This window comes from Lissotriton vulgaris, chromosome 5 (assembly GCF_964263255.1).
Source record: "Lissotriton vulgaris chromosome 5, aLisVul1.2, whole genome shotgun sequence".
NCBI classification, from domain to species: Eukaryota; Metazoa; Chordata; class Amphibia; order Caudata; family Salamandridae; genus Lissotriton; species Lissotriton vulgaris.
This window is the reverse complement of record NC_141693.1, coordinates 216,000,206-216,022,296: the sequence shown is the minus strand read 5'-3', so window position 1 is coordinate 216,022,296 and position 22,091 is coordinate 216,000,206. Positions and strand designations below refer to the sequence as shown.

General features: G+C 44.0%; 1 protein-coding gene across 1 annotated transcript in view; it reads left to right on the top strand.

Moving 5' to 3' along the window:
- Positions 1-22,091, top strand: part of PNPLA7 (patatin like domain 7, lysophospholipase) — a 1,710,105-nt gene that overhangs the window by 941,826 nt on the left and 746,188 nt on the right. The window contains exon 22 of the mRNA XM_086921192.1: positions 11,886-12,041. Within this exon, the coding sequence (XP_086777318.1) occupies positions 11,886-12,041 (156 nt within the window). The remainder of the gene's footprint in view (positions 1-11,885; positions 12,042-22,091) is intronic.

Below are 22,091 nucleotides of genomic sequence, written 5' to 3'. Positions count from 1 at the left end.
TTTGATTGATTCAGATGCTCCGTCCATCACCACCCCCCTTTTGTACCACTTTTGTAAACAGTGTCACTACACACTTCATGACATCAGAGCCTACACATATTAACTCTTTCGATGCTGATGGCGGAACCCCTCCGTCATCAGCTGCGGTGGTGCTGTGCTGATGACGGAGCGGTTCCGTCATGGCCCGCTCGCGGCGCCTGCGTGGCGCCTATTCTGCGCCTGCGCTGGGCGTTCCATTGACCGGGCGGGGCCATGACGGAACCGCTCTGTCATGAGCACAGCCCAACCGTGGCTGGTGATGGAGCAGTTCCGTCACCAGCATGCGCCCGCCGTGTGGCCGCCCCGCCCCCTTAGCGCTGCGGCGGAATAGCCGCCGCAGCGATGTGGTTAAACAAAGTATTCTAATCCGGACTAAAACTGGATTGAAGAGTATGTTTATGTCAGGGTAGGTCTTGGAGCCAGCGAATAGCCAAGTGAATCTTAAAATCTGTGTTTAATATTGATACTAGGCAGTAGGCGGACATATCCACAGGATCGTTATGGGGTTTAAACATGGTGGAGATAATGGCTTCATTCAATGATAATGGAATGGAACTTAAATTGAAGGAGGAAGTATGTAGTGCAACAAGATAGGGGTGCTGGTTGTGGAAAAAATAACTAGTAAAATTAGGATGGGATCTCATCTGAACCAAGATACTTCTTGCGTGGGAGGTCTTGTAAAACATCTCTGATCTCTTGTAATGTAAGGAGTAGATCAAGCACAGCATCAGCCATGACGAGTGGCAGACGGATTAGGCAAAGGTAAGCATCAATTCTATTATTAGCAGTATCCTCTGTTACATGCTATAAGCCACTCTAGAATGTAGCAAAGGCGTTGTTAATAGCTAGTTGGGTAGATGCTGTGTCACCGGATGGTAAACGGATATTTTATGGAATGTCGAATTAATTAAATGGGCAGGTAAAAAAACACTTTTTGTCCCCATCCTGGTGTATCTTGGCTTGATATGAAGAGTAGTTAAAACATCGCAACTGTCTAAACACTATTTCATCCAATAGGGTCACTTGCAATCGCCAAGTTGTTATAGGAGTCCAGGTTCTCCTACAAGTTAATACTGTAGTCAACTGATTGTGGTCAGAGATGGGGTTTGGAAGATAAGAGATCGATGTAATGTGTGTGCGAATCCCTGTTGTGCGTATAAATTCATCCAATTGGGAGTGAAGTTTGTAGACTGGTGAATAAAAGGAGCAATCTCGAGTCAAAGAGAGACACGAATACCATGTTTCGAAGAGGTCCAAACACTCCAGCCACCGACTGAAAGGAAAGGCATTATGTACCTCTGTACTTCTGGTGGACTGAAGGAGTTGGGGCGGGGGGAGGTGGATCTGTTTAATGAAAGTCTAACATACAAATATTATCTCCCCTCAGAATCCAGTGGGTGGACACCAAGTCCGAAAGACGATGAGATACAAGATTCCTAAAATTAGATTGGTCAACATTTATGGCATATATGCACCCTAAAACCAATAGTTTCTTATCTAAGCTTCCCTTTACCACCAGATAACGGCCTTTATCATCAATCTGAACTAATGCTTTCTCAAATGGGTACCCTAGACTTGATTGTGTGCAAAACACCCTTTAGAATATTCCGCGTGGCCTGAGTCATATATTTGCCCTTTATATTTCTGCTTTAATATGGAAACTCTGGTGTCAATAGGTGTGTTTCTTGTTGGAATATTACTTTAGCCTTCCAGGGGAGCGAAGTGTTACGTATCCTGTAGCATCTGTGTCGGAATTCATCCCCCTGACATTCCATCTGACTATCTTATATTGGGTAGGGAACTTCAAATAGTGCAAAGCAAAGAGAAAAGTAGGTCCTTGCAGACTCCTAGGGCTCGGTGGGGAAAATCGTAAAATATTTGTAATTTTTAAGTGAGACTGTATCGGGCTAGTGATGGGTTGGTGAAAACTAGCAACAAACAAACAGATCACCCAGAAACTGTATATCAATAAAGAGTGGCAACAACAACATTTTCGTCCTAGCCCCCACCTAAAACCAAAACAAAAGCCAGTACCTTGGCCCAAAGTAAGCAGAGAAGCATACAAAAGGGGACCGACACATTAACACAGAGAGTGGACCAGAGCTGCTTATTGGCCCATGTATTTGAGTGTGGGTCTCTCAGCGCCTCAAGGGATATTTCGAGTAGTCCCTGATGTGCCCACCTGGAGAGCAAATTTTGGACTCCACCAAGCCTTCAACAACGTGTCCTGAGGCATGGCGTCTAACCCACCCTCTCAAGGAGGGAGGTTGTCAATCACTGGGGCTCAACACTCTCCCTCCAGATTACCTCTCACAATTCACGATCCTGCTCTATGACTGGTCGCTATGTGTTCCGGCCCCTCCTCTCAAAACCAGCAGGCTGTGTTGCCAAGGTGTATTTACAACAAGGGGTGGTGAGGGACAGAGTCTCTGAATTAAGCAGAAAGCTCTCACCCAGTCAAGAGATCAGGGCTAGATCCAACACCGTTTTTTAGCTCACTGCACCATCCCAGTTTCAGAACCTGGCTGTATGCAAATTAGTCTGTTCCTGTCCCAGTGCATGATGGGAACAGGGCAAACCAAACTACAAAAGCCAATTCTTACACTGGGTCCCCGGTAGCTTGTCTCCTTTCTGGTGAAGAATTGGCTTGGTAGTTTAGTCTGCCCTGTTCCCATGATGCACTGGGCCAGGGACAGACTGATTTGCATATAGCCAGGTTCTGAGCTGGGATGGGGCAGTGAGATAAATAACGGTGATGGATCAAGCCTTGATCTTTGGACTGGGTAAGAGTGGTCTGTTTAACTCAGACACTCTGTTCATCACCACCCCCTTTTCTAAATCGTTTTTGGCCACTATAGGTGTGGCAGGGTATACTCAGACATGAGTCCCTTTCTCACTGCTCCATCAGGATTCAAGCAAGCCGGGCCGAAGAAGGCTGAAATGCCAGAAACCGGTCCCCGGTAGCTTGTCTCCTTTCTGGTGAAGAATTGGCTTGGTAGTTTAGTCTGCCCTGTTCCCATGATGCACTGGGCCAGGGACAGACTGATTTGCATATAGCCAGGTTCTGAGCTGGGATGGGGCAGTGAGATAAATAACGGTGATGGATCAAGCCCTGATCTTTGGACTGGGTAAGAGTGGTCTGTTTAACTCAGACACTCTGTTCATCACCACCCCCTTTTCTAAATCGTTTTTGGCCACTATAGGTGTGGCAGGGTATACTCAGACATGAGTCCCTTTCTCACTGCTCCATCAGGATTCAAGCAAGCCGGGCCGAAGAAGGCTGAAATGCCAGAAACCGGTCCCCGGTAGCTTGTCTCCTTTCTGGTGAAGAATTGGCTTGGTAGTTTAGTCTGCCCTGTTCCCATGATGCACTGGGCCAGGGACAGACTGATTTGCATATAGCCAGGTTCTGAGCTGGGATGGGGCAGTGAGATAAATAACGGTGATGGATCAAGCCCTGATCTTTGGACTGGGTAAGAGTGGTCTGTTTAACTCAGACACTCTGTTCATCACCACCCCCTTTTCTAAATCGTTTTTGGCCACTATAGGTGTGGCAGGGTATACTCAGACATGAGTCCCTTTCTCACTGCTCCATCAGGATTCAAGCAAGCCGGGCCGAAGAAGGCTGAAATGCCAGAAACCGGTCCCCGGTAGCTTGTCTCCTTTCTGGTGAAGAATTGGCTTGGTAGTTTAGTCTGCCCTGTTCCCATGATGCACTGGGCCAGGGACAGACTGATTTGCATATAGCCAGGTTCTGAGCTGGGATGGGGCAGTGAGATAAATAACGGTGATGGATCAAGCCCTGATCTTTGGACTGGGTAAGAGTGGTCTGTTTAACTCAGACACTCTGTTCATCACCACCCCCTTTTCTAAATCGTTTTTGGCCACTATAGGTGTGGCAGGGTATACTCAGACATGAGTCCCTTTCTCACTGCTCCATCAGGATTCAAGCAAGCCGGACCGAAGAAGGCTGAAATGCCAGAAACCGGTCCCCGGTAGCTTGTCTCCTTTCTGGTGAAGAATTGGCTTGGTAGTTTAGTCTGCCCTGTTCCCATGATGCACTGGGCCAGGGACAGACTGATTTGCATATAGCCAGGTTCTGAGCTGGGATGGGGCAGTGAGATAAATAACGGTGATGGATCAAGCCCTGATCTTTGGACTGGGTAAGAGTGGTCTGTTTAACTCAGACACTCTGTTCATCACCACCCCCTTTTCTAAATCGTTTTTGGCCACTATAGGTGTGGCAGGGTATACTCAGACATGAGTCCCTTTCTCACTGCTCCATCAGGATTCAAGCAAGCCGGGCCGAAGAAGGCTGAAATGACAGAAACCGGTCCCCGGTAGCTTGTCTCCTTTCTGGTGAAGAATTGGCTTGGTAGTTTAGTCTGCCCTGTTCCCATGATGCACTGGGCCAGGGACAGACTGATTTGCATATAGCCAGGTTCTGAGCTGGGATGGGGCAGTGAGATAAATAACGGTGATGGATCAAGCCCTGATCTTTGGACTGGGTAAGAGTGGTCTGTTTAACTCAGACACTCTGTTCATCACCACCCCCTTTTCTAAATCGTGTTGCCAAGGTGGGAAGCAACCAAGCTGGCCTGTGAGGGCTACACCCAAAGCCACACAGCGCTAGAATAAAAGCAGATGATCAGTAGCTTGGCTGGCCCATCCACTGTCTTCTGGAGACAGCCACAAGCAGGAATGATAAGGCTCAAACCAGGCGTCATATGCCGGGTTATGCTGGTGTTGCAGGGCTTCTCTAGTCTGCGCCTGCCATACTTGGCAGTTTAGCCATGCCCCCCTGGATTGAGGTATTAGTAGCTGACCCTGCGTCAGCTCTACCAGACTCTCTTAGGAAAGGTAGACTCAAATCTGATAAAGTAGTACGCTGATGAAAAAAAATGAAGGAGTAAGCAACTTGGCGGTCTTTTCACAAAAATGCTTTAAAATATTTAAAGTAGACCTCCTGTAGTACTATTATATGTTCATTACATGCCTTTGTGAATTTACCCCGGAGCATCTAAATTCGAAATATTCAGGCACAATTAGTACAGATAGAAAGCATGCTGCTCTCCCTCATTTTTTACTAATCGAGAGTACGTACAAGAGCAGTTCCATAGTTGCCACAATTAACAGGGTACTAAAATGGGGAGAGAGGTCCTGAAAGGACATGGAAGACCAGAAGAGGCAAGTACCAAAGTAGAGTTATATAGGACAGAGGAGTAGAGGGAGCAGTTCCTGGCGAGCAAGATTGAGATTGAATACTGAAAGAAGTTTTTCTTTGGTAAAAACACACAGATTCTAGATTCAAACGATTAGTCAGGTGAGACTGTTTTCTGGTACATTTTCAAGATTATGCTGCCCGCTAACCATTTAATACTATTTTTTTCATTTGATCTCAATACACAGTTTCTCATTTGCTAGCACTATAGTGATTTCTCTGGCCGCTATAACCGCTCCATAGTTATGTTTTAGGTTCAAGGTTGACGGGGACATATGTGACTGTGTGCAGAGGGGCTCTCTCATTTTTTGCTCTGCCTGATCTGCGGATTAATGGAACATTTCTATTTCCAGTCAGAGCCTAGACTTGTCTGATCTATGATTAATTAATTCACTGAGGGCTTTGAAACCAGTCGTCCAATGTGCATGTAAAATCATCTCATTAATTCAAAGATGTATAATCCATGTTGATTATGAGGAGAGCCTGGTGGTTTGGCATGAAACATTTCTAAGCTATATTTTACAGAGCTCACTGTGCCCTGTTACGATTTTTGTTAGCAAGTATATGCAAACAGCTATTGCTTAACATGTAGTTTCCTTACAAATTGGATAAGGTGTAAATTTAATATGAAAATGTGTGCACCCATGTGTGCACAGTATATTCAGATAATGCAATCCCTGAAAGACGCCTTAGCTTAAAAACACACAATCTGTTACTTTTTCATGATGTGACAACTTTTTTTAGGAGACTGTCTCAATATTGGAAGATCACCACATGCCAGGCACAAAGCCTACAGAGACCTATAAACAACATGACTATTTATTGATCTGTATCATGAATTCAGGTTACATCCTGTCCAGAACGCTATTCAGTCTCTACATGGAACCCTTTACTATTTCCTGAGACAGCGAAACCTTTTGTTTCATCTCAATGCCAACAACACTTTGCTCTACTGGAAAATCTCCTTGTTGGATGACATAGCAGAGCTGGCAAAGACGATCGGTGTCTTCAGGCATGGTTGATGATACAGCATCTCACTAGGCGTGATTATAGCAACTCCTTATTGTCGGGCATATCCAGAATCTATCTGTCTACATTGAACATAGCCTTCACCACTGTCGCCTGAATTGTAACCAATGTCAGAAGATCAGACCATGAGGTCCTTAAAATGGCTCTCTATTGAAGCCAGAACCTTATTCAAACTGTCCAATATAATTCAAGAGGCTCTGCATGAAAATAGAGCATAGTACTTAACACATAAATGAACTGTCTCTGAAGGTACACACACTTAAGTGAATAGTCATCTGGAAACTCCTTCTTTTAAATAGGAAACAGCACTGAAGTAGGCTTTTTCAGGAAGTGGCAGCAAAGTATGGAACTCGATGTGGACATTCAGGATGAAGTTGTGCTATGAACATTTCACGAAAGATCTGGCCCAGTTTCTCTGTCAGCGCCACTTCAGATGAAATGGGGTACCCTTTGACCCTCCATTGGCTACCAAGACATGGTGGTTCCGATCGTTCCATCTTGAAAATCTTTTGGTTTTAAAAAGTTGATACCGATGCACAGTCCCTACTGTCTTCAAATTTGTAATCTTGATGTGAACATTGTCTGGGTGCTTGACCCCTGAACTCAGGACCCTGCAATAACTACTGGAGCTGCGCATCCCCACTCTCAACAGCAGGACCTTTCTCCTTCCGACATGGTCTCTTCTCCTGTGACGTCAAAACTCCCACTCATAGGACCCACCTACTACTACTGATCCGTGACAACTCCACTGCCTGCTGATTAACACCTGATTGCTCCACAAACATGCCACCGAGATCTGGAACTCCATCACCTTCCTCACCCATGACGTAGTCTTCACCACCTAGACTTGGCTCCACCCGACTTCTGCACCCGGCATCGCCACACCAAACGAATACAAGATTATATAACGAGAATGTATAAACAAACACGGAGGTGGAAGGTGGTGGAATAGCCATCATCCACAAAGAATCCCTCTACTGCACAGCCGTCACCGACACAACCCTACCATGGAACACCTCAACTTCCACCTCAACACTGACGGCAAGAGCACCATCAAAGGCACTCTTGCCTATAGCCCACCAGGACCACATCCTGCTTTCTACAAGGCCATTCCCGACTACATCGCCCCACTGACCATCAACTCCGATGTTCTTTATCTTCCTCAGCAACCTCATATTTCACCTCACCGACGCCAATACAGCCAGCCTCCTCGAGAGCATGAACAACCCTGGCCTCTCCCAACTAGCCACCGACACCACTCACATTGCGAGGTACACACTCAACCCCATCTTTACAGCCAGCAACAGAGTCAGGTTCGACCATGTCACCGAACTCACCTGGTCGAACCACTCAATCGTCCACTTCATCGTCACAGCCATCATTACCTCCACAAACCAGCCCAGCACCACCCCCAGGAGCCAGAGCAAGATACCCAAAAACTAATGGAATTACGCCCTCAGCTCCTCCCATCCGGACACCACTTCCAACCTCGAAGAGACTGTCAAAATTTTCAACACCTGGATCACCAACTGCTCCTACAAAAACACCACATCAAATCCGCCAAATCAGGCAGACCCACCAAGCACACCAGCTGGTACACTCCGGAAATAAAAACCTCCAAACGCAATTGCAAGCATCTGTAAAGAATTTGGCTCTCTACCAAATAGCCAAACGACTACACCACCTTCAAGCTGGCACTCAACAACTACCACCAGCAGCTGAAAAATACAAAAAGGAACGCACTGGCCACCTACCACAAAGCCAGCTATAACCAATAACCACAGCAAATAAATCTTTAACATCATCAAGGAGAGTTCTCCAACCCCATAGCAACTGAAAACATCATCACCCCTTCCCAGATCTCTGTGACACCCTAGCAGACTTATTTCACAACAAGTTGTGCCCCATCGATGAACATGTAGACCCCTAACCTTCTCAACCTCACCCACTCCCACCCAAACCTCAGGATCATAACATTGGACCAACTCATCACGCAGATCACTTCTGCCATCTTGAGCTCCATCCACTCAGGAGCACCCAGGGACCCCTGTCCCCACCACATGTTCAATCTGGGGAACAATATTATCAGCAAAGAACTTCTCGCCATCTTCAACACTTCCATCACCTCTGCCATTTTCCAGAGAACAGAAACATGTGGAAGTCAAAACACTCCTCAAAAAAATATCCTCAGACCCAAAAGATCTCAAGAACTTCCAGCCCATCTCTCTGCTCCCTTTACCTCCACCTCCCGGCAGCCTCCAACACCGTTTCCCACTACACCCTCTTGGAAAAGCTGCACGAGATGGGGATGCCCTCAAGTGGATCACACCTTTCTCACTGAAAGTACCCCAAACGTCTGCCTTCCACCCTACACCTCAGACCCCAAGAACATCATTAACAGCGTCCCCCAAGGGTTCTTTCTCAGCCATACCCTGTTCAATGCCTGCATCACCCCATTGGTCAACATTGCCAGGACCCATGTACTGAACATCATAGCATATGCAGAAGACACCCAGCATATCCTCTCTCTATCCACAGACCGCTCCACCATCAAGGCCAACTTCCACCTGTGTATGACCAGCGTTGCCCTCTGGATGTAAAACAACTGTGCCAAACTCAACACCGACAAAACGAGGTACTCCTCTTCTGCAGCAACACATCACTGTGGAACGACCTCTAGTGGCCTGCAGAATTGGGGCCCTCACCAACACCCACAGAGCACGCCAGGTATCTCAACATAATGCCGACAGCAATTGCACCATCAGCGCCATATCTCCAGTCTGCTTCCTCCAGCAACACACTCTACTTAGGAATCACCTCACACCTCCTATAGGGACTACGGACCATTCAGAACTCAGCCGCCAGACTCGTCCTTGATCTCCCCAGACGGGCCCACATCACCCCACACATCAGGAAACTCCACTGGCTCCCCGTCCACAAGAGGTGCCAATTCAGGATACCAACTCACACCTACAAGGCCCTGCACAATCAGGGACCAGCCTACATCAATCAACCTCATTCGCCGGAGCAAGAGCAGCAAATGCGGATTCTCCTTTCTGGCTGGCAAGACCTGGAACAACCTCCCCCTCCACCTACAGACCTCCCCTCCCTGCAGGAATTCAGGATCTGAAGACCTGTCTGTTTGACTGACTCCGCCCAGCAGCAGAAACCCCCAGTGCCTGGATACTCTTGCGGGTGATAAGCAGCGCTCTATAAAACCCTTTGATGGATTGACCACCAGCCTCATAATTGGGACCTTGCAGCGGCAGTCGATCTGGAGGACTTCTGCTTTGCCAGGGACAATCCTTTTCCCCGTTAACACCCCTAAACTATTTGGGTATTTTCTGGATACACAATTTGTATTTTGAAGGTAACTTGTTTTGTCAACAAGGCCCTGGTTCTGAATTCAGGGATTCATTCTGGTCTCTGCACAAACAGTATTTGTGACCGTAGCTACCCAGTTGTCTCATGACAGATTTTACTAGATACAGCATGGAAAGTTGCACATTTGCGTCATATGCCTCATTCCAAGGTGGGGATCTTGGAATAAAAGATATTTACCACTCCCTGTAAATACCCCACAGTGTGGAATCTTTAATTACTGGGTGCGGTAAACACGCCCTCCTGTTCTGCCCTACTCTGAATCAGTGCCTAAACATAGGTAAGAAAAACACCGGTAAATAGACGAATACCTCCAAATGTAGGACTTTGAGGAAAATTAATATTTTCCCCGTGGTCACCCATTGACTCTTCTCGTGCCTCGGATTGCAGATTTTCCTTGGCACGAAGTTTAATCTGCATCCATAAAGCAGTCCTTGCGGATTCTGAATAGGGATCACCAAATACAAACAGGACTGGTTTTTGCAAACATAAGTTGAACTTGGGAGCGCAGAATATTTAGAATCAGGCCCTCGGGTTCTGGGACACGGAACTGTTGCCATCAAGTCCTAAATTTGAGTATGTTGTGTTATCAGCGCTTGTGTAGTGCTCTTTTGCTTTTTCTATTGTGCTTTCGTAGTCTGTCTGTAGTTATGTGAGGTTACCTTTGGTTAATAGGGATTTGTTTATTACAAACCTACTTAGATAAAGGTTCGGTTAATGTCAGTTAAAATGTGTTCAATCTGATATATGTGTTTGCTGTGTATTATTTGCATGGATGGCTGTGCTGAAAGACTTTGTAATTTATTTTGATGATCTGGGTGGGTCGCTGTCTATTGCAGCACCGGGGTAGACTATTTCCAAGAGGGGCATCACTAGCTTTGATGCTGTGGGCTTGATTCTGAGGTATGATTGAACTAATTTATCCTAATTACTATAAGAAGTATGTAGGTGTGGTTAGGAGAGAGTGATTTGGTGCTGAATTATGCCTTTGAACATATTGTGAGGTCTGTCTAGCGTGTTATGGTGGAGTAAAGGGGATTATATGTACAACTGGAAATGTGTTCTGTTCTCTGTATTTTTCTTTTTTTAGTATATAACACGGTTTATAGATTTTGAGGACAACATGGTTAAGAACTATATCCGTGTGTGTACCTTACAGTAAGTGCAGAATGCCATGTGACCCTGTGCACATGGCCTTCTGCACTCCATCTCCCATGCCAAGGTAGGATCTTCTCGGTCTGAGAATATATAATCATTCACAGGGATGATTTGGCTTGCCAAGTAATGTAATTGGACACCCCCTTCGTATGGTGGCAAAACAATTCTTATGTGCTAATCGGGATTGATTACAGGTACAAAAGAATCTCAGTATTTCCGATTGAAACGTTTGAAAGGACAGTGGTATTTTTTCTCGGAAATTCATCCGTATTGTTTTGTTGACCTTGCTGTTGGGTGTTTGATGATAGAGGAATGTGACATATATCAGATCTTTGTCGGTTGCCCATGGCAAGATTTATCTACTGTGTACTGATTGGGTAGTTTTGTGGTTTGCCTTGGATTTGAGTGACTTTTGTTTTAGTGACCGTAAATCTAGGTATGTGGTGTCTGACAGGAGCTCAGTGGAGTGTGTGGCTGACTCTTTGGAAGAAAAACGCATAGTACAAAATAATGATCCTTTGAAATCCTTAAAGCATAGTCGGAAAACGCATTGCGTTCATGAGATTAATTTAAGTACTGAACAAGAAATTAGCATTTTGACAATCAACCCCATGGTATGGAAAGGCCATAGTCGGTTGGGGTGGTAACAGATTTTTGTATGTTAGATGGCCACATAGAGATAGAAATAAAACTCCTTTCAAATATGTTGTGCTTTGATTCTGATGTGTTTGTTTATGATGCATGTGCATGACGTGTGCTGTCTGTGTGTGTTTAAATTCTTTTTGTGGAAACATTTGGACGCAGCTTGTTCTGTGGCTGTAGTGTTTCCTGGGGTTATAATGTTTGATGCATACCTTCCTAATGTGCACGCACAACATAAACTGGCAGCTTTCAAATTCAGAAGCTCCTTTCAAGGGCTAGTCTCTTCTGTATTCTGCAGTCTCCTTTGTCTAATACCTTTCTCCTCGTTCTGTGCATGCTCATCAGGCGACTTGTTTCTCTGAGTACTCACCAGTCAACACACCATAGTAATGTGTCTGTTTCATTAATGTGTCAGGTCATGGACTTGGTCTTGGACTGATCTCAACAAGCAGCAAGTGGGATTCTGGCAATCCTGCCAGCAACCTGTCTACTGTTGCCATCCTGCCAGTGTCAGATGACGTGCCCATCACTGCCTTTACGTTGGAGCTCAGGCATGCCCTCAATGCTGTTGGTAAGCACTCTGCCTGATTCTATGCACAGTTTGTCACTGAAAAGCTAAATTGGGAAGTGCTTCATTCAGATGATATTTTTTGAATATCATTCGTATTGTCAGTAGTCTGGGGTGTGGCGACTGATGTAGCAAACTTGCAATGATGTGTATTGTGGTTTGCTGCTGTCTTCACACAGAAATATCAAGGCATAATGAAGTGAGCTAGCAGTCTGCGAGTAACACAGTGCCTGTGGTTTGAAACAATTTGTTGCAGTGTGCCACTATGGAAGCTACAGCCTGTGCCTGTTGGATATATTTTGCTTCCTTCCCTACTGTTTGACTCTATTTTTAGTACTATTAGGAGTAGTAGTGTTATTGTCATGCTGTTGTAGTTATTGTTCTTATTATTACCATACCATTGGAATGTTTGACAGCTCTATTAAAGAACGTAAAGTGGCTCAGGACCCATAATGGCGGGTACAGACCTTCTGCTCCAATATTCCAAAGCATGTCTTTCTGTTAATCTCTCTTTTTTTTTTTAGACATTATACCCCCTGGGTGGAAAGTTCCAATAACATAATCACCCTTCTCTCTGGCGCTAGAATGGTCATTAAAGGCACGCACTCACTCTTGTTAATGAATAACTTGGGTATGGGGGGCCTTTACCAACTATAATTGCCCTCGGCAGCCTCTATAACGCTTAATATTTATTGTTAATGACGATGATGTTAATGATGCTAATAACAAAAGCTTGTTTTATATAGCACTATTCATCTTAGTTTTGACTAGCTGTAAGTGCTGTAACAGGTGTTACACTTTCCCGGTTAAAATTTGATTGCAGGAGTAGTTTACGACTTTGTGACCTGCAGGTGACATTGAATGTCACCAGCGAGTGCTTAAAACTGTAAGTGATTTTGCTGGCTTGAGTAGCTTGGCCTTTTTTAATGGTGGATTTTTATTTTCATGTTAGAGTTGCATGATAATACTTTTAAAGGAGACCATATAAAACTTTATTTTACAGCTCTAGCAAAACTATTTGTCAATTTTCCCTTGGACATCACTTATTCATCACTTATCTTGACCTAATCCGGCAATATTTGGGTCCTTTTGGTAGGAGAAACAACACACAGCCACTGGGTTTGCCACACTTCTCTTCAGCAATGGACCTGTTTGTGCCAGACTCCTTTACCCATTGTTTGAGACAGTGGACATTTACATCTGAAATTAACAATAAGCATTTTTGTTGCACCATCATGCCATTGAATATTGGGTACATTGTTCCATCTCCTAGGGTATAATTCCATTGCAGTAGAACAGGTGCATTGCTTTCAGCACCTGGTTGGGTATTTGTTGAATGTAGAAACCAGCTTGAAAAGCCAGCTACTTCCAATAACAGCAACACATTCCGCATGATAATCAAATAATCTAGATAATTCACGTTAATATTTGCAAGGTATTTTTTTAAAAGAAAATAATTATGAGTGTGTTGGAAAATGTCCCTCTTTGCAGGGTCATCCCCAAACCTTTTGCCTTCCTTCTCCACTTTTTCTGACCTTTTTGTTGGCCTTAGGGTTCTGAGCACTCAACCATTGCTAACCATTGCTAAATTGCTTGTGCTCTCTCCTCTAAACATGTTAATATTGACCCATACCCAATTGGCAGATTTAATTTACTTATAAGTCCCTAGTAAAGTGCACTACATGTGCCAATGGTTTGTAGATTAAAAGATACTAGAACCTGCAGCCCTGATTGTGCTATCCACTTAAGTAGCCATTTAACCATGTCTTAGGCCAGCCACACAGAGCCTGTGTGTGCAGTATACTGCCATTTCGACCTGGCAAAATAAATATTTTGCAAGGCCCAAACTTTTCCTTTTATATACATATGTCACTCTTAAGGTAGGTCGTAGACAGCCCATAGGGTAGGGTGCAATGTGTTGAAAAGGGAGGACACATTCGTTCACGTTTTACATGTCCTGGGAGTGAAAAACTCTCAAATTTGTTTTTCACTACTGCAAGGCCTATCTCTCCCATAGGATAACATCGAGATTGCCTTATTCCATTTTCCAAGTGTAATTCCCATTTGCGAAGAGATAGACTTTCCAAGTCTGGTGTCTCTGGAATCCTAATTTAAAATCCTAACTAACGGTGAAGTCTGATTTTAAATTACAATTCTGAAAATTCCACTTTTAGAAAGTTGACTTTTTCTTAATTTAGCCATTTGGTGCCTGCTGCCTGTCTCTGACCACCTGTCTGTGGAGTGTGACAGCTGGGCTTTGTGTATTCCCCCTAGACAGCCACACACAATGGAAGCTTAGTTGTGACTTGATGAGCCATCCTGGCAGGATCGGAGGGAGGAGCTGGACCCCGCCTCACTTACACCTGAATAGGCTGTGTCCTGTACCCACAGAAAGAGCTGCATACCACTCCTCCCTCAGTAGTGAGCCAGAGCAGAAAGGGAGGACCTCTCTGCACTTCAAAGACCACTATTTGGACTTGTGAAGACTGCCAGGAAGAAGAACTGCTGTGCTGCTGAAGGGCTGATGCTTTGCTGGACTTCTGCCTTGCTGGACTTTTGCCTTGCTGTTCTGCCCTGCTGCCTGCTGTTCCCCTGCCTGGGTGAGAAGGACTCGACCTGCATCACTTGAACTCAGCTTGACTCCAAGGGCTAGTTGGCTGGCCTCCTGATTTGAAGTCTCAGGGTCATAAGAGACTTCCATACCACCCTGCTTCTGCACCTGGACTCTGCCCTCTGTGATTCTGCGCTGCCAAGTGGTGCCATCCTAGTTCACCACCATTGGAAGTGGTCCTATAGTGGTGGTTCCGGAGGATCCGATGTCAGTGAATCCAACGCATTGCTGCTGCTGTGCGTATCAAAACCGATGCATCACCTCTGCTGAGTGGATTGGAACCGGCTGATCGTCTCTGCTGCGTATATCGGCATGACGCATGGCCTTTGGAACCACTATTGTGCAGTGCACTTCCCCATCACAAGGTCCTTGCATCTCTGTCGACAGCAGCTTAAGTTCCGACGCCAAAGCCTTCAAATAGCAGCTCAGCGCTCATTTGAGCCGACGCATCCCCACAGCTGCGTGGATCAAGACCAGCGCATCAGCACCGCTGCGTGGATCCACACTGATGTCTCGACTGTACCACGCGTCCTCAACGTAGTCATATTTAAGATTAAGGTACTATTGTTCAGTGGATCTCACTGGTCCATGTATCTGGCCTGCACTCCATTGCGGTGGGCCTAAACTTTTGACTTTATTTCTGGTCTGGCATAACCAGATTTCCCGATTAGCACTTTTTTAGGTCGAGCCTAGACGTGCAAGCAATGCGAAGCATTGCTTGTTGTTTGCTCGACAACTATTGTTGCCCGTTTCTGGGAATGTAGACACGAGTCGGACGCGCGCTTTTCCAGTGTCAGTTTTGTCCGCAGGAGCGCGCTGCTGGCTGCTTGCTGTGTGTGCGGTGTCAGTTTTGCTTTCGCTGTGGTGCCTGGGCTTTCGCTGTCGAGCTTGAGGCGTGCTCCTGTTACTTTTGGTTTTAACACTCCATGGTAGTATATACATTTATTGCTCTACTCCCTTCCCCCTAGCTCTCCCAACCCTAGATCACCTCTTTTGTTTCCAGTGCCTTCTCCATCTCAATCAGCTTTTTAGGTCTCGCACCTGGCCAGCATGCAGTTTCACTTTCATTGTTAAAGCTGTCGAGCTGGCGCTTGCTATCTACTAGATTTACTGTACTTTCTTTTTCAACACCTCACGCAATTGTGCCGCGGTCGGCACTAACGGAGCGCCTATGGAGCCCCCCAGCCCTTCTGACCTTACCGGGCTGCTCTCCAGGGACTCCCTCTGTGGCGGCAGCACTTCTCCTGCAGGGCTTCCCTGGACTCCTGGGAACCCCGCACTGCCGTTGGCAGCCTCGGACACCTTTCTTGATTCACCCGGGCCCCCTCCTGGGACCCGGGCCTCTCCTCCATCCGGCGGCTGTCACCACGGGGCTCTCCCTCGAGCATGGGAGCCCCACGTCACAGCCAATGCCGGCCTCTTCCGGCTTGGATCAAGGCCCCGCCCACGTCCCGGGCGGGCCTGCCTGACTTCCAACTGGGCTCAAGAGGAGCTCAGATTACTACCGACATGGAATAGTAAACAGGCGGAAGCGGCCCTCGAGAGGCTCAAGAGTGAAACCTTCAGCTTACCCTCACAGCACGGTAATCATTCTTGTTCTATTTGTTAACTCTCGTAGCGGTTTGTTTGCCACTGTACTGCTTCGTCTCATGCGCGCTAACGCCTCCCGTACATGTAAAAGGAGTCTCCTCCGTACTTCACTAATGCTAACTTGTTTTGTATTTCTGCAGGTATAAACTGGCGTCAAGAAAACAGTGCGCTACCTGTTATTTGTAGTTCTGCCATAGTGAATTAATTTCACAAGAGAGACCACAGCTAGTAATTTTAAGATCTTGCAACCTGCAGTACATGCTATAACTTCCATATATCTTACGTTTCCTAGCGGCACGTGCTTGGTTTTTCTGAAATGTTCCCCTAAACAGTGTTTAAAGCCTTGCTGTCATAAAAAGGTTCTAGCAAGTGTATCTTGCTTTGCGCCTTGGCTTTTGCTGCTAACGAAGGCTGTGTACCCCATGAACAATTGACTGCTGCTGACGTTCCTCGTGCTCTCGCGACACTGCAGGTACAAAGAAGCTATCGCTTTCACCATCCCCTTTGTGTGCCCTCCACAGTAAACACGTGCTCTAGGTGACGTAGATTCCCAATGTAATCATGTTCTGAATGAATCACGAGAGACCCAGGGATGTAGGCAAGCTCCTTTTTGCATAGGGTCTCCTCACACCACGCCCCCTTCACATAGCCTCAAGAGGCTGCGGTTGGATGGGATGTCGACAATCGCTACTTCGACTTTACCTTGTAGGGCCGGAAGTAAATGCCTTAAAATTAACAGCGGCCCTGCCCCAGACAGGAAAAGGCAGCATTGAAGCGGGATACTCGCAGAGCTGAAGCCTACAGCCAATCAAACCATACTTTTGCCTGAAACACTTTCATTCTATTTTAAGGCTTCCACGTGTTGCATAATCGTTTCTCCTGGAGGTGAGCTTTTAGTTCCAGGCAGCCTTTGCCTACGAGGATCAGTTTCCTAAGTTACTCCGACATGTATAAACAACATGGACGAGGGTCACACGCTATAGCATGGTCTCACTAAGAGGGAGATCAAGTGATGCCTGGTGCACACGGAACAGTACGTGAACGGGGGCTATTGGCGGTCAGAGAGCGGCTTTAATAAATACAGTGACAAGGGAGAGGGACACTGTTGTGAGGTTCCTGTCAGGGGACTCGCAGTTCAAGCTTTAGCCCCTTGTGTAAGAAGACATTGCTGCTATGAAAGGAAGCTCTGAACAGGGCGGTAAACGTGCACGCGGTTAACACTAGTGTTAAAAGATAAGTGAACAGTGTTAAAGTGGAACACCACCCGCATTGCATGAGCATTACTTGTTAAGTGTTCATTCAGAGGAGGTATGTGTTCAGCTGTTTCAGTGCGGTACACTGAAGCCAGTTGTTTGCACATTCACAACTGCAGTCAGTGCACCATGGAAGCGAAAGGAGACAAAAAATGCCCTTTGTCGTTCTCTCTGGTCTACCCACATTTCCATTGCCTTTCTTTCTAAGGGTGGAGTACGGTGCTGTGAGCGCATGTGACCTCCGCAGGGCCGTTCTCCCCTTCTTCTTATGGCCACACAAAGCCCCTTCAGTCCATCCTTTATTCGTTGTCACAGAGGGAGAAAATAGTGAATTCCTAGAAGCCCTCTGCCATGGCGGGTGCAGCCTGAATAGCAAGAACCCTCAGCCTACAAAAGGAGGGATTAAATATTAACACTAAAAAGCTCTGCCAAAGTAGTGGAGGGACTGAATGATAGACCCTCAGCTAGCCATTTAAACATCAGAATGGCAATCCCTATGTACTGTAGAAGGATAGAACGACTGCGACTGTGAGCAAAGAACATACTGAAGACAGGGTCGGCCTATCACAAAAAATAGGCCCAGGCACCAAAATAAAAGTGCTGAAAGAACAGTTGATGGTCAGATTGCAGAACAATGTCATACATTCACCCCAGTACAGAGATCTGGGACTTTATCATACAATGTTGGTAACCTTGCTGATAAGGGCGCTCAATGTATTACCAGGGTTAAGTGTATGATGAGGAATTCAGTAGTGCTGCAGGTGAGAAAGAGGGTGGTTACCAACTACCCTCATCAAACCACACTTGGTGTGGAGAAAAATCTATACAATGAGTGATCTCTCCTGCGCTCCAATTATCTAAATTAAAGTAGACTTGTAATAAGTTCAACTTACAGTAAATCTATAATCACAAGACTGTAACATAAAGTTCCTATATAAAGCAGTATAGTTATGACCAAAAGTAATTCAGTCAAAAATGAACAGTAATCATTCCTCCAATTCAGTTCCAAACAATCGCTATGTCCAAAATGCAAGATTAATGTCCACAACTTCTATATTCGATTGTAGTATTCTTCTTTATTCTTTATAGCTTGTGTTGATTGGTGTATCACTTTCAGTACAGAAAATCTCACAGCCTACACGTGTTTCGTCTGACCCAATATGATGGTCTGTGACTTTGTCAGGGCTGTATAATAAACATCAAATAAATGTATATCAGTATAATACCAATATTAGTGTACTAACCGAAAGTAGACTAGACAAGTTAAGATATACCTGATAAACACCAGTGCCATCAGAGGAATATAGACAAAAGTAAATAACGCCACCAAGGACATAGGGTCACCCTTGTGCACACCATTATATCCCAGATCTGTTAAGGGTAATAGTATAATCACCTCAAAATTATAAATAGCGTTACAGAAGATTCTTCTCATCTTCTTAGCAAATGATACTACCATCCTGTCCTGTAAGTAGTAGAATATTTTATGGTCAATAGTCATTTGATTCAACTACATTACCTTACTTCATAACCACACCACATTAATATTCATTAATATAATGATCATATCCACTCACCAATAATAATTATATTCGCGTCTTCTCATTAGTCAAATATCCCAAAGTAGTATAAATATCCTGGCTGCACGTAAAATAATAGTAACCTGCAGCAAAGAATTAGGTGGGTCACTAATAGTCTAACAATATACCACTAAATTATTATTTGAGTATTTCCCATAGACCACCTTACCAAGTCAAATCCTTGTATTATTTTAACATATCACAATATTGTGTAAAAATAAAGGGTTTTGTAGACTTCACTCGATCTGCGTAAGAGAAATTAACATTATTCGGGGATCGGACTAATTATATCATGTCTATCTACCATATCTATTTTAAATATATAGACAGATTAGTCTTACCTCAGACTTATATTGACATGTCACAATATTGTGTCATTAATCTGATTCTTGTAGTCCCTACTCGATCTCAGACATTTATCCCAGTCTGCAAGCATCTGTTCGATGTAGGTCGAGAATAACGTAAAAAGAACAAACAATACGAGGTCAAAAAAACTGACATAGGGTAACATAATATTTAATTCGTAAATTTGAACTCTGAGTCTAGTTTAATCATGATCGTGGACTATCACCATAATGTATATATAATATATATGGTGACTCACTGTTTAAAGGTTATTTCCGATTCCGTAATGACCGGTTCGGTGATTTCAGGGAATCGTAAATACATTAGAATAAAGTTCAAAAGACTGGCGCGAAGCATCGTATTATCTAGTCCGTTCATATCGTTATAAATATGAATCTAGTATGGCACAGAGTTACTTAAATTAATTATAAACCCTCCACTGACGATTTCACTCACCCGAGTATTCAGGAATAACCTCCGTATCGAAGTCTGGCGTGCAGCGTGGCCGCCATGTCTGTATGCCAATTTATACCGCGGTATCCGTGGCCGCCATATTGTAATGTGCAATCATACTAAGTCTCAATTTTTATCTTAAATACATTTAAATCTTCAAAATTTTACGTTGCAAATATCTATTCTAATGTTAGAATATAATTACTACGGTACTCAAGAAATTAGGCGGTTTTTAGGTGTAGCCTATACCTCGTACGACTCAATTGTCCGTTACGTGTTTATATGTATTATTATGTATTCACAACTAATTACACCGAGGATTCGATTAAAATAACAATAAAAATAAAATCAATTGTCATCTAAATTATTCATTCTATTTAAACCTAGGGAGGTTTAAATAGAATTATAAATCGAAATTCAAAAACGTCCTGTAGCAGTATCGAACCCAGTATAACTATATGCATCTAGTATCCTCCTATGCTCTGTGCTATTGGCGAGTCTAATGGGCAGGGAAGGGTTAGTACCACATAATAAGAATGTTTGCACAGAGTAAAATTAGGTAGAGTTGAGAAACTTATAAAGAGTTAAGTAAAGTCAAGTTTTTGTTATACAGAGGCCAGAAATAGAGGAAGTAGTGACAAATTGAGAGTAAAATATTCAAATCTATAACAAAAGGTTACATGAATATATATATAGAGTATACATTTCCAATTCATACATTATAGCATCAGTAACCATTTATAATTAGAGTCAAAATTATTAAGTTCTCATTCTATTGGCATATGTAAATAGCAAAGTTGTAACACATCTCCACTAGCTGTATTTAAATTACATACAGTATGGGACCAAGCAATGTACTTGAGATGATTATCATATAAATACAGTCAATTCAAGGTATACAGTACAGAATCACTGACCCAAAAAATATTGTAGTTCAGAATCTAAATTCAGGCCTTCTTCTACGGCCCTAAGTTTCATAATCCACATACATTTTCTACGTCTCAAACGCAGGGTTCTGTCTCCTCCCCGCTTGTCTGCATTTACTACATCAATACCATGATAATGGAATTGATGTTTCACCCTGTCATTCTGAGTTTGAATAAAGTGTGCTGCTATAGGGTATCTAGTATCTCCATTTTTTAGAGCTCTAAAATGTTCTGTCATCCTGTCGCGTAGTCTCCTGATGGTACTACCGACATAAATTTTGGTACAGGTACATATAATTACATATACTACATATGTAGTATCACATGTAATGAAGGAATTAATTTTGAACGGTCCCATTCGATTATAGTTAAATTCCTTTATCTTGTTGACGGCCCATCTACAAGAATCACAACTGCCGTAATGGAAGAAACCTTGCGGTTGGAGTCTTAGCCAAGATGATTTATCTGGTGCACTGTGATAGCTAGGGCAAAGTTTACTGGATAGTGTCTTCCCCTTCCTATATGTAATATTGGGTCTGTTATTCAGCACTCCCTTGATATCAGGATCACTCATTAACAAATGCCAATATTTCTTCAGGATCCCATATAACTGGAAACTTCCTTCTCCATAATTATTTACTAATCTCACCAATTCCTTGTCATCATTGGACTTAATGTGACTCGGTTTGGGTTTCAGTGTATCTACTCTTGCCACATTCTTAGCTCGTTTTACAGCTTTATCTATGACCTTTTCAGAATAGCCTCGAGCTTTAAACCTTTTATTCATATCAGTCAAATTATTCTCAAAATCTACGTCTTCTGAGCAATTTCTACGTGCTCGTAACATCTCTCCATACGGAATGGAATTAATTTGACATGAGGAATGACAACTTTCCGCTGATAATATTGCATTACAATTCGTAGTTTTTCGATACATCCTACTGCATAATCTGTCATTCTTGATAAATAGTTCCACATCAAGGAAAGTCAACTTTTCAAAACTATATTCAGTTGTGAAAGTCATGTGTACCTCTTTGTTATTTAGATGATTAAAAAAATTATGCAGTAGGATGTATCGAAAAACTGCGAGTTGTAATGCAATATTATCAGCAGAAAGTTGTCATCCCTCATGTCAAATTAATTCCATTCCGTATGGAGAGATGTTACGAGCACGTAGAAATTGCTCAGAAGACGTAGATTTTGAGAATAATTTGACTGATATGAATAAAAGGTTTAAAGCTCGAGGCTATTCTGAAAAGGTCATAGATAAAGCTGTAAGAAGAGCTAAGAATGTG